Consider the following 12570-nt stretch of genomic DNA (forward strand, 5'->3'; position numbering starts at 1 on the left):
CAGCAGCCCCCTACACAAAAAAGCACTTAATAAGTGCCTTTTCATTAATTGAAAATGTACATATTATCATCCAAATGAAAAATTGATCAATTAAGGCTTTCTGATGGCTAAAGTATATTATCTAGGTGCCAGATCCTGGGAGTGAGATAAGGAAAAATGATGATGGCTTGCATTGGAGGGAAAATTACTCTAATTGTCTATTTAAATTAATATATTAATATGTGTTTGAAATTCTGGCATCAACTCTTTTAGTATTAGTACAGTGTGCTTTTCATTGAATTACCATTTTATACATTAATAGATATGTACATGTGTGTACATATGTACAAATATATATTTTCTAAATGTTTTATATTTTATACATGTATTTTTACATATCACATTAGTGGTCAAGGGAAGTGTGATAGAAAGTATTGAACATAATGTGAACTGAGAATGTTATAGAGATATATAAGAAACTTCTGACTTGTTATTGATATCGTTATTTTTCCCTGATGGAACATATGATGTGAATTTGAAATGACCAAGACCAGTGCATAAAACATGTAAGTACGATGGAGCATTATGATTTTGAAGTCATATTTTCCATTGCTTCATGAGCACAGCAGGTAAGAGAAAATTTTCTTTTGATCTCTCTCCTTCCCCCCCCTTCTCTCATTCTGTTGACCTTGTGACTCTACCATCAAAGCTAAATATTGGTCTCAACTGTAACTACTTACTGGCATCATGGGGTACTTCACAGTGCACTTTAATGTGATGTTAAAATTTTAATATGAGGTAGAAATGAGAGCCAACTTCTCTTGGCAATGTCAGTGAGCTAAAGAATTAATTGCAACATCAGGGGGAAAGATAAAAAGAAAACACCCCAGGCTTACCAATATTACTGAGTCACCATTTTTGCTGACAGAAGTGGGTATTGGTTCCTGTCAACTCTTTAGAATGAGCACCTCAGAGCATTATTTTATTCTTTAGGCTTGACTCTACCAAATTAATAGCATAAAGTGAACCCCTCCTTTCCCTTCACCTCCCATCTTCCAATTATTAAAACGCAAAACCATGTTTCCTTAGGACCTGAGTGAATCTGAAATGCTATAAATGCCACCTCTCAACAGGCGGGACACTATTCAATAATAACACTAGTTGCTCCTACTGCTCTGGTTGGAGCCCCCTTGGCTCTGCTTAGCAATTCTCTTGGTCTTTGCAGAAACCACTTATATAACGCCTTAAATTCTAATCCTTTTATTAATGTTATAGAAAATGAAAACAAGGATAAATGCCCTAAGGAGAGCTACTACTTAAGGAGGAGGCAGGCAACCCAGGCTGGGACCATTTAGAGGGGACAACAGTTGTAATCATAACTGAGAAGCATGCTGACATAATGCAAAGAGCAAGTGGTTTGGGACCAGACAGGGTTGACCTGGAAGCCTGACTCTTCTGCTCAACAGCATTTTGCCTCTGAGTGAGTCATCTAACTTCCCTGAGTTCAGTTTTCCTAAGGATACCACAGAGATGGTCCCTTCTACCGTTCAAGTTTGTTTATATATTGAGATAGTATGTGTAAAGCCATGAGCATAATTCTTTGAATATACTAGTCACTCAAAAATTGGAAGCTATTAATGAACTATCACTTTAAAATATTCCAAATATTCTTTTCAATAACTTTGAGAAGGCAGGCCCCTATGTACTATTGTTCAGAGCATGTAAATGTATCGATCATTTACTGCACAACTTTGGATACACCATGCACACCAAGTCTAGAATCTTATTCACATTTTACAAATATAGTAAATACTGCTTTTAAAGGAGTAAAAAACATGCCCAAAGCTGCATAAGTGGTAAGTGGCAAAACTAGATCTTAAACCTCAGCCATCTATTTCCAAGATGATTGTTCTATTTACTATTCACCCATTAATCCAAAGGTATTTGCTTAATTCCTTCAAGGCTTTGTTCTGAGAACTAGGGATACAGTAGTAAATAAAGCTGTCATAAAAAAATAATAACCCCCATGGAGCTTACATTTTAGTAGCAGGACATAGACAGCAAATGAAAAGAGAGATATTACATCAGAGAGTGAAAAGAATTATGGAAAACAGTAAAACAGGGAATGGGATAGAGTGTGCTGAGGAGAAAGAAGAGCACCTTGATTGATAAAATGACATTTGAGCAACAATGAAAGATGTAAGGTGGAGGCAGGATGCAGCAGGTTGGCCTCTGGGATCTGCGGAAAGAACATTCCAGGCAGCAGAAGAGTAGTGCAAAGCCCCTAAGACCTGCCTGTCTGTTTGGGTAAGAGTAAAAGGTCCAATGTAGCTGGAACATGCTAAACAAGGGATAAGTACAAACAAAGAGATGAGGTCAGATCGGAGTGGCATCGTGTGCAATAGTGGAAGCAGAACAGCCAGGTTATAAAGGGCCTTATATGTTATCCTAAGGACTATGGCATTTATTTATTTATTTATTTAGGCTTTTATTTGGAGTGGAACAGAAGCTGCTGAAACATTTTAAACAGAAGCATAAGGTTCTGACTTAGTTTCCAATAGGTCATGTTGGCTGTTTGATTGTGAATAGAGTATGGGAAGAAGATATAGGAGCAGAGGAGTGGTTAGGAGGTTTCCAGGGTAGTCCAGGCAGGGGGAGATAAAGGCTACCGAGCGGGGTGGGGAGGTCACATAGGTAGAGAGAAACAGTCAGAATCAGGGATATATTATGAAGGTAGAATCAATATATTTACTAAAAGATTGGATGTGGGTTTTGAAAAAAGGAGAAAGTCAAAATTACACCAAAGTTCTTGGCCTCAACAACTAGAAGGGCAGTTTTGCCATTTACTGAATGAAAAAGATTTAGAGAAGGAGGTTTTGAGGATAAATTAGCTATTTGGCTTCAAAAGAAAATCTAAACACCAAGACTATTACTCAGAAGAATTCAAGGACCATTATATAACCTTCTGAAAAAGCTATAAAATTCTCTAATATAATAATCATTTATTTGGTAATAAAGATACTGATGTAATAAGCTTCCCCATAAATCACATGTGACCTTAATTTAATATCCAAATATTTCTTTTGCTGGAAAATTTTAGACTACAGGCATTTCAAAGATCATTTGTCTTATAATGTTATTTATTTATTTATTTATTTATTTTTTTAAACAAATTTCTTATTTATTTATTTATTTATTTATTTATTTATTTATTTATTTATTTATGATAGTCACAGAGAGAGAGAGAGAGAGGCAGAGACACAGGCAGAGGGAGAAGCAGGCTCCATGCACCGGGAGCCTGATGTGGGATTCGATCCCGGGTCTCCAGGATTGCGCCCTGGGCCAAAGGCAGGCGCCAAACCGCTGCGCCACCCAGGGATCCCATAATGTTATTTATTTTAATAAAAACATCATATATATTTCAAATACAGAATACAAAAGTATAGCCATGTGAAATGCAAACTAAATCAAACAATAAATGCAAACACTGCTCATTCTAAACTGTAGCATGTGATCCAGTTATAGATAGACTAGTTATTTTCTATTTTATAGAGGAAAAATATCAGACTATATCTGTGAGTCCCTTACCATTTCGTAAGTAACCATAGAAGCTTGAAATATTCAAAATCTCATTCCCAGGACTTTTTGCCTTGTTGTGCACAGATTCCATTTTGAAAGACCTGCGGGGGAAAAAATAAAGGATATCATTAAAGATGTATGGAAAGTATTTTTAGAAATAAATTTAAAAATGAGTGCATGACCAATTCAAAAATTCAGGAATAGAACACAAATTATTTTTAGCACGTTATTTTTAACGTCGTCCACATTAATCTCTTTGGTAAATCTTACTCTCCACTTTGTTCCTACCTAAAATCTTAATCCCAGTTTTGAATCTTAGTTTACCGAATTTACCTTATGACTCACTTTTCCAGGAGGAGCCCCACTACGTTAAGTCATGTAATTTGTGACTAATGTAATATATTTTGAATTCTAATATGTTGGCATCTGCCAGAGTTCTTCCCAGGTAGTGTAAGACCTGATGAAGGCAGGCTTTACCCTAGCCAGGGATTCTATTATAGGAACTTTCAGATACTCTTTAGGGATATACTCATGGCTCTTACCTTAAAATACAGTTAGGTCATGCACTCAGTTGTTAAGCACACAAGGATTTCTCAACCTTCAAAACCACAGTGAAATGTTAGTGAAATGGCCAAATCTGTTGGAAAGATTTGGTCTGACAAATCCTACGTATTATTTTGACTTCCTAAAAAATGACACACAGTCTGACAGCAGATCAAAGTTGAAGTCACTGATTTTGGGAGGCAGTCTCTAATCCCAACAACTCCTTCAATATTGTGTTTGTTTTAATGATGAATTTTGTAAAGAATTAAGTAATGGATGGCAGCAACTTAGGCTATTTAGTGGAAGGCAGGCTGAAAGCCCATAATCTCCCCTCGGGGCCCCAGAAACACCCTCTACATTTTGTACTCTATTATCAGGAGCAAACTCAGAATGAAAACCTCCATCAAACAGTAACAAAGTCCCTCATTGGCTCTGATTAGACAAACAGAATTTGTTAGCAGCCCAGGTTTTTAAGAATCTGAAGAAATCTTAATGGTGATCTATCCCACCCACCTCATTTTCTAAATGAGGAAAGCATGGCCCAGAGGGGCTAAGTAACTTGTCTAAAGCTACCTGGCTAGTTAAACAACAAAACCAGGATTTATTCCCAGGTTTTCAGGCTCTAGGCTGACTGCACTTTTCTTTTCTTACCATATTTTCAATTCTTTGTAATTTTCTAAGTAATAGAAAGAAGAGAAAACTAAAAGAAGCCTATATGAAATTTATACATACATATATGTACATACATACACACACATATAAATGTATATATATTTTTTCTTCTGTTTATATTTATATAAATAAACATAAGAAAGAAATAGAAGAAATTATATGTAATATATATAAATATAAATAAATAGAATAAAAGAAATAGAGGAAAATCTTATACATGTATACATATATAGATATATGTAAATAAACAGAAGAAAATAGAGGAAGAGTAAGTATACAGATCACAGAAATTTATCAGTCTACTTCCTCCTTATTAGGGCACAGAACAGAAAATGGGAAACCCTGTAGTATAGAAGCATTTTAATGGATGGAATCATAACATTGAATCCTATATAATCTACATAGACTTGTTACCATACTGTAGGCCCACTAAGGGCAGAAACTGTGCCAATCATACAGTGCCTGGAACTGAGCTCCTATCACAGAATGGAAATGTCAAGGACCATTTACCACGATATATTGGAAAGTGAGAACAATGTCTCTTTTGTAAAAGCGTTCCGATGGTTTCATCTCTCACTAATTACTCTTTAACCACCAAAATACTTATCTATGTGACAAAGATTTTTTCCTCATTTACCCTACTTCAGTGTTTTCCATTTATTTTATGTGTATTATTTTTATCATTTGAATTAGTTCCTACCCAAATGAGAAATTTCTTTATAGTTCCTCATAGGCTAGTGCTAAGGACATATGCAGTGAGTGCTTGAGTTCAATCCTCTAACATCAGACTCTGAAAAACTATGCTGAATTCTAGCAGTGGAAGAAGGTAAACCCACAGAGTTAAGATTAATAATGAATTAGGCTCCAGAATTAGACTGGTGGTCAGCTTTGAATCAGCCTCTAGGAGCTGAATTAATCTTGGAGTTGATATTTTCTCTCCATAAGACTCAATATCCTCATCTCTACAAAGAACAGAATAATAGCACCTATATGCCAGTTTGCATATTAAATGAAATTATGTAAGTAAAGTACTTACATGATGACTAATAGATATTAAGCATTCAAAAAACAATAGCTACTTTTACTAATCTGCACTTTTTATAAATGAATTACTGATAGCCTCCTCCAGTTTAACACGTGAAAGTATAAATTAAATGGTAAGATTTGAGGTATGAAATTTTAAAACTTTTTCTGATGATATATGAAATACATTATCATTGACATTTACTTAAATGTTCTTTGTTCATATTTAATTCACAGCAAGTAAAATGGATTTTAAGGTGTGTATATGAATCAATCTATCTATCATCTCTCTCTCTCTCTACCTATCTATTAAATCATTCAGCACCCAGCACTATGATTTTCCTGGCACATATTATGAGAGCAATGGATATTTGTTGAATGAATACATTTTCAAATATATAGATTTATTGCCCAAATTATCCTCCAGTCCCAAAGAATTAAGAGGAAGATTTTCTTAAATGTGTTTTGAGTTAAGGGAGTTGTTGCACATTCGCTCTTCATCTCCAAAAAGGAAGAAAGGAAGGAAGGAAAGGAGGGAGGGTGATTAGAGAGCTGAATGTAGCAAATAATGATAATTTTTTTTAATGTCCCAAATAACAATAGTCAAGATCTTTATGCATGTCTTACCTGGCAGTTCCACATGCGAACTCTAAAGGCATGTTAACTAACCTACTAACTACAAACAGTCTGCCCAATAAATAAACTAGAGTGTTTGGCTCTTGCAAAGAATCACAATTACTCTTCAGACCTCTTGGCATCCCAACCTGATTTGGAAGAGTGGACGTGTATTTATTTGACAAGTCCAAAACTTTTTCGGAAAATAAATTTACTTTTGAATCGTCTTTTTTCATTTCAGCATTGCATATATCCCATCCCGGCAGCATCAATGAGAAGCAATCTTCATTTGAGGCAAGTCCTAAAGAAACTGAATCCTGAAGCTTTAAAATATTGAGATGCTTAATGCAGAGATTATCTAATTCTTTATCCACTCCCCATGGCAAAAAGCAAGATAGAAACAATTTAGCTGCATCTATTGTGATGTTGGCATCCACTTTTCTTGATGGCTTAGGGTGCATCTTCTTGGAATTCTTCATTTTTTTCTGCCTTTTAATGCCATCACTTTCTTCTAAGAACTTGACAGTATTATCTCCTTGGGCTGGGTTTTCAACAACAGGCTTGGCTTGTACTTCTGCTGACAGAGAACCACAAGCAGTTTTATTTCTTTTCAGAGTCAATGTTTTCTTCTCCACTGTGCTTTTGGCTCTTCTCAGGATCTCACTACCATAGAACGAATTGGAAGGGTCAACATCACAGATTGGAGTTGGCAGTAAAAGTTCAACCAGGTTTTCCAGATCAAATAGAAGGATATGAAAGCCAATGTTACTCCATTTTATCTTCACAGGCAAGACATTAAAAGGTCCTGAGAAAGACCTGGCATCAGCAACCTAAGGGTATTAAAAAATATATATATGTGTCAAGGTTATTATTTTTAAGTGGTTTTATTAAAGGTTCCATATTAAAATGGCATAAAAAGAAAGTATTAAGTAGCAGTACAATTAAAGGCAAGTCATTTCAATTTTTTGTCTTAGTTCTAAAAATTCCTCTCTAAATTAAACATCCAATATTCCAATATTCCTTAAATATTCTATATTCTTTTTATTAAGATTGCATTTATTTTTTCATGAAAGACACAGAGAGAGGCAGAGACATAGGCAGAGGGAGAAGCAGGCTCTCTGCCGGGAGCCTGATGTGGGACTTGATCCCAGGGCTGGGCGATCAGGACCTGAGCTGAAGGCAGACGCTCAACCACTGAGCCACCCAGGTGCCCCAAACATTTTATATTCTTAATATTTCTTAAAAACTTTTTTCCTCCATAAAACTTTTATTTTTCCTCTAAAAATATGAATTAAGACGAGGGAGTAAGATAATGTCCTTTTATATATGATTTTATATCTTCCTATCAACATAGCCATGAAGATATACAATAGGGAAAAAGGGCTTGAAAATTAAGGGGAAGAAAAGAACATCTGCAAGAATTTAGAAAGTCTTGATGAAAATGGTGTCTTCAAATTTGTTTAAAATTTTAAATATTTGGAAATAACCTAGATGCTAACAAGTGTCAAATAGCTTTTTTTTTTTTTCTTGGTAAGCCTTGTGCTATGAACTTGCATTTATTCTTTCTCTGCCTAAAATGATTTTGCCCAAAATATTGGCATGGTTGGCTCCCATACTTGTTATGTTTTTGCTCATTTATGAGGCCTTCCTTGAGTACCTTCGCTCCTCATTCCAACCCATTGCTATATTCATTACTCTAACATCCTCATTACTCTCTATCCACTGCTTTTTTTCTCCCTCATACTTATGGTTACCTTATATTACATGAGATACTTGTTTGTTTACTGTATATCTTCCTCTGTAGCATTCAAAGTCCACCTTTGCAGGAGTTCTGTGCATTGTTTTGCCCCTTATGTCTATAAAACGATGCTGATATATATAGCATTACTAAGGGACTCAATAAATATTTGTTTTTTTCAATAAATATTTGTTGAATGAACGATTAGCTTATGCATACAATGAAACAGCATTAAAATATTTAAAAATGCTGGTGTAAAACTATGTCTATTGGGAAAACTGCTCTATTAGGCAGAAAAAAATAATCCCCCTTTTGCAAAACTACGTGTGTGAATATATATATTTACATATTGATATATATACATATGTAAGTATATATACATACATGCATTTAATATATAATATAAATATATGTATACATTATATATAATTAATATATATAGTTAACATAAATACACACACACACACATATATATAGTCACAAAAGGCATGCACCAAAATGCTAACAACAGTTAATTGGGAAGAGAGGATTAAAATAATCTTTATTTATATCTTAGGGTTTTTTTGTTTATTTGTTTCTTTTCTTTCTTTTTTTTTTTTTTTTTAGTTTTTTGGAGTTTGTTGCAGTGACATATTTAATTTATGATTATAAAAAATAAAATTTAAAAACCAACTGTTAAAAAACTTAAAGGTAAAAAATCAAAATGGGGCAAACTTAAAAACAATATTTCCACTAATAAGATTAATGTAATTATTCATAAATGATTTTTGCAAATCAAAAATAAAGAGTACTATACAGTCTAAAAAAATGAGCAAACAGCATCAAAAGCAATTCACAAAGAATAACATCCAAATTAAAATATGAAAGAAAATGTTCACCACCCATAGTAACCAAGCAAAACTGAGATAATAGTACCATTTATTACCTATTAATTTGGCAAAGAAGACTTCTTACAATATTTATTATTATGTAATGTTTAATACATATGAAATAACAGACAAACCATATATTTGGTCTTTTTAGCATTATCAATGTTGTATATAAAGAAACATGGACATAACTATATGGCACCATTATTCATTGTTGCCCCACACTAGAACTTAAACGTCCACTGACAGTGGAATGGATAGACGTTGTGATGTATCCATGCAACAAAAAATGATACAATAGTGAAAATTAGAGAACTATAGATATTCAACAACAGGTACAAAGTGTGTGAATCTACTCACATAATGTTGACCAAAGAAGCCAGACACAAAATAATTACTGTATGATGTCATTCATGTTAAGTTAAAAAAAAAAAAACGGGCAAAAAACCCCAATAGGGTTCAAGGATGCATACACAGATTTAAATCTATAAGGATAGTGATTACCTTTGGAGGACAGGAGGACATAGTTTCTACAGTGCCGAGTATTTTTTTACTTCATTTTTGTAGTGATTATGCAAGTAGGCACTTGGAGGGAATTCATTGTGCTATCCATTTTTGTCCTGTGCTTATTTTTTCTGTATTTTAATTTCATAGTAAATAAATAATGTTAATGAAATGCCAAATGAATATTAACGAAGTGTTCCATTCTGGATAAAAAAATAGAACTTTCCCCTATTCTATACTTCTGTCTACTGTCAGAGGTGACCAATACTTTGAATTTCATGTTTATTATTTCTTTGGTTTCATTTAGCATCTTAACCTTAAATATGTATTTCCAACTGACTTATTTAATTTGCTTGTTTTATATTTTCATATAAATACTAACACAGTGTTTATAATGTTCCAATTTGCTTTATCTATGTGAAAACTTCTATTTGTAGGATTCATATTTGTTGATGATTATACCTGTAGTTCTTTCATTTTCACTGTTGTAAAAAGTATTATGCTTTATGATAATATAGTTTATCTATCTACTGTTTTTAAATGGCCATTTACATTATTTCCAAGACTCATTATTGCAAAAAGAAAGAAAAAAGCTACAGTGAATATTCTCCTGGTAAAGACTTCTGGTTCACATTTGTAAAAGTTTCTAGAGTAACAATAATTCATAAGACATGTACTTCCTTAACCGTAAGGTTATCCGAAATTCTTCTCCCAAGTGATTTGCACCAATCTATAAATCTCAAAGCATTGTATGAAGAGTTTCCATAAACCACATCCTCATTAACACAGGATCTTATTTTTGTCAATATATGGGATATAAGTTGGTATCTCTTATAATTTTAATTTTCATTTCTTCAATTATTATCATTAATTATCAAGGCAATATTTCATTGGCCTTTCATGTTGTTGTATAAAGTGCCTACCCATGGCTTTTATAAACTTTCTAGTTATCCTTTTCTTATTGCTGCCTGGGATATTAATTTATCTAGGACCCACAATATTCCATGGTCTAAAGAGCTTTACAAAGAGACTTCAGATCTGGCGGGTAGGTTCTCCTATTCAGTTGTTCCTATGGTCTTTCACTCTTTCATACAGGTTTGAGGATGTTTGTCAAGTTCCAGGGTGTATCTCCCCCTTACTTAGACCATGCTTAATTTCTTTTGATAGTTTAGTGATAGTTCAGAGGGAGGCTTATATTATTTGCTTATCAGTTTTTTAAACTTCCTGTAGCTATGGGTTCTTTTTCATTTCTGATATTAATTTTGTTGCTTTTACTTTTTTTTTCTCTTGCCAGAAGTTTATTGATTTTGATATTCTTTTCAAAGAATCAACTTTTTGACTTTGTAGATCCTCTTAATGGAGTAATGTTTTTCTTGGAAGATCGTTTCACTGAATGTACAATTTTAATCTCACTTATTTTCTTAGAGCATTTTTGAAGGCATTCTCCTGTAGTCTTTGATTCAGTTGAGATGTCAGCTGGTACTCTGTCACTCTGTCTTTTCAAATCTTTTTGTCTTTACTATTCAGGATAGAATCGTAGAATCACTAGAATTCTTTTAAGTGTGGATGTTTTCCCCCAATCTTACATTATATCTGAGTATTCCTATCTTTTCTTAATTTTGTTAAGTTCTGACTTACCTGTTTGAATATGTTCCCTCTCCATTCCTTTAGCCCCATGCAGAACTCTGATGAGCTGTTTGTCAGACACTCTGTCCTCTCATGTTTTTTTTTTAATCTCTTTTTCTCTTTGTGCCTCATGCTGGGTATCTGGGTATCACTTCAGAATTCTCTTTTAGCTTGCCAATTTTCTTCTCACTTGTCTTTACTATAACATTTAACTTACCCATTGAGTTTTTAATTTTAATTTTACATTTTCAATCTCTGTAAATTCTATTTGGCCTCTTAAAAAACAGATTGTTTGCTTTTACAGTCAATTATTTCTTATATTTTTAAACCATTCTTTTATTTTTTAAAAAGTACTTCTTTTGTATGATGTATCTATAAATCCAATTTTTAAAATCCTTCTGAGTACAACATTGGTTTTTGATTTTGCGGATGCTTTTCTGTTTCCTTATGTTTTATAACGGGGTGTGTGCAAGTGTGAAACATTATCAGTGAGAAGCCTTTGAGCCATGGGTTGAAAATGCATTCTTCAATAGAGAATTTGTGTTTGTGACTGCCAAGTACCCAAGGAGTAGAGATGTTTATTTTATTAGCCCACTCATAGATAGAAATTAGGTTTGTAAATAGGAATAAAAATTAAATTTCAGTACCTCCCCCTAATCCATGGGATACATGTTCCAAAGCCTCCTAGTAGATGCCTGAGACCACAGATACCACTAAACCCTATATTTACTGTTTTTCCCTATGCATACATCCCTTTGATAAAGTTTAATTTATAAGTTAGGCACAGGAAAAGATTAACAGTAATAACTAATAATAAAAGAGAACACTTAGAAAAATATACTGTAATAGGGATCCCTGGGTGGCGCAGCGGTTTGGCGCCTGCCTTTGGCCCAGGGCGCGATCCTGGAGACCCGGGATCGAATCCCACGTCAGGCTCCCGGTGCATGGAGCCTGCTTCTCCCTCTGCCTGTGTCTCTGCGCCTCTCTCTCTCTCTCTGTGTGTGTAACTATCATAAATAAATAAAAATTTAAAAAAAAAAATATACTGTAATAAAAGCAATGGGAATATGGACTCTCTCTCAAAATATCTTATTGTAATAGATTCACCCTTCTTGTGATAATGTGAGATGATAAAATGCCTACAGATGAGATAAAATGAGGTAAATGACATAGGCAGTGTGGTATAGCTTTAGGTTACCACTGACCTCATAATATTTCAAGAGGAGGATCATCTACTTCTGAACCATGGGTAACTGCAATTGTGGGTAAGGAGGGAGAGAGAATGGGCTCTCTTATATTTCACAATGGGTGAATCTCATTCTCAATTGGCATCTCTCTTATGAAACACAGTTGGCAAAATGTATCAACAACTTAAATTGTAACACCTGGGATATGGAAATTCTTTTAAAAATGATTTATCCT

General features: G+C 34.0%; 1 protein-coding gene across 4 annotated transcripts in view; it reads right to left on the bottom strand.

The window, feature by feature from the left end:
- WDR72 (WD repeat domain 72) overlaps positions 1–12570 on the bottom strand; it is a 220893-nt gene that overhangs the window by 88602 nt on the left and 119721 nt on the right. For all 4 annotated transcript variants that reach the window (XM_038580460.1, XM_038580459.1, XM_038580462.1 and 1 more), the window contains 2 exons: positions 6424–7241; positions 3568–3659 (listed from right to left, as the gene is read on the bottom strand). In XM_038580460.1, coding sequence (XP_038436388.1) covers positions 3568–3659; positions 6424–7241 — 910 coding nt within the window. The remainder of the gene's footprint in view (positions 1–3567; positions 3660–6423; positions 7242–12570) is intronic.

Source organism: Canis lupus, chromosome 30, assembly GCF_011100685.1.
Source record: "Canis lupus familiaris isolate Mischka breed German Shepherd chromosome 30, alternate assembly UU_Cfam_GSD_1.0, whole genome shotgun sequence".
NCBI lineage: Eukaryota > Metazoa > Chordata > Mammalia > Carnivora > Canidae > Canis > Canis lupus.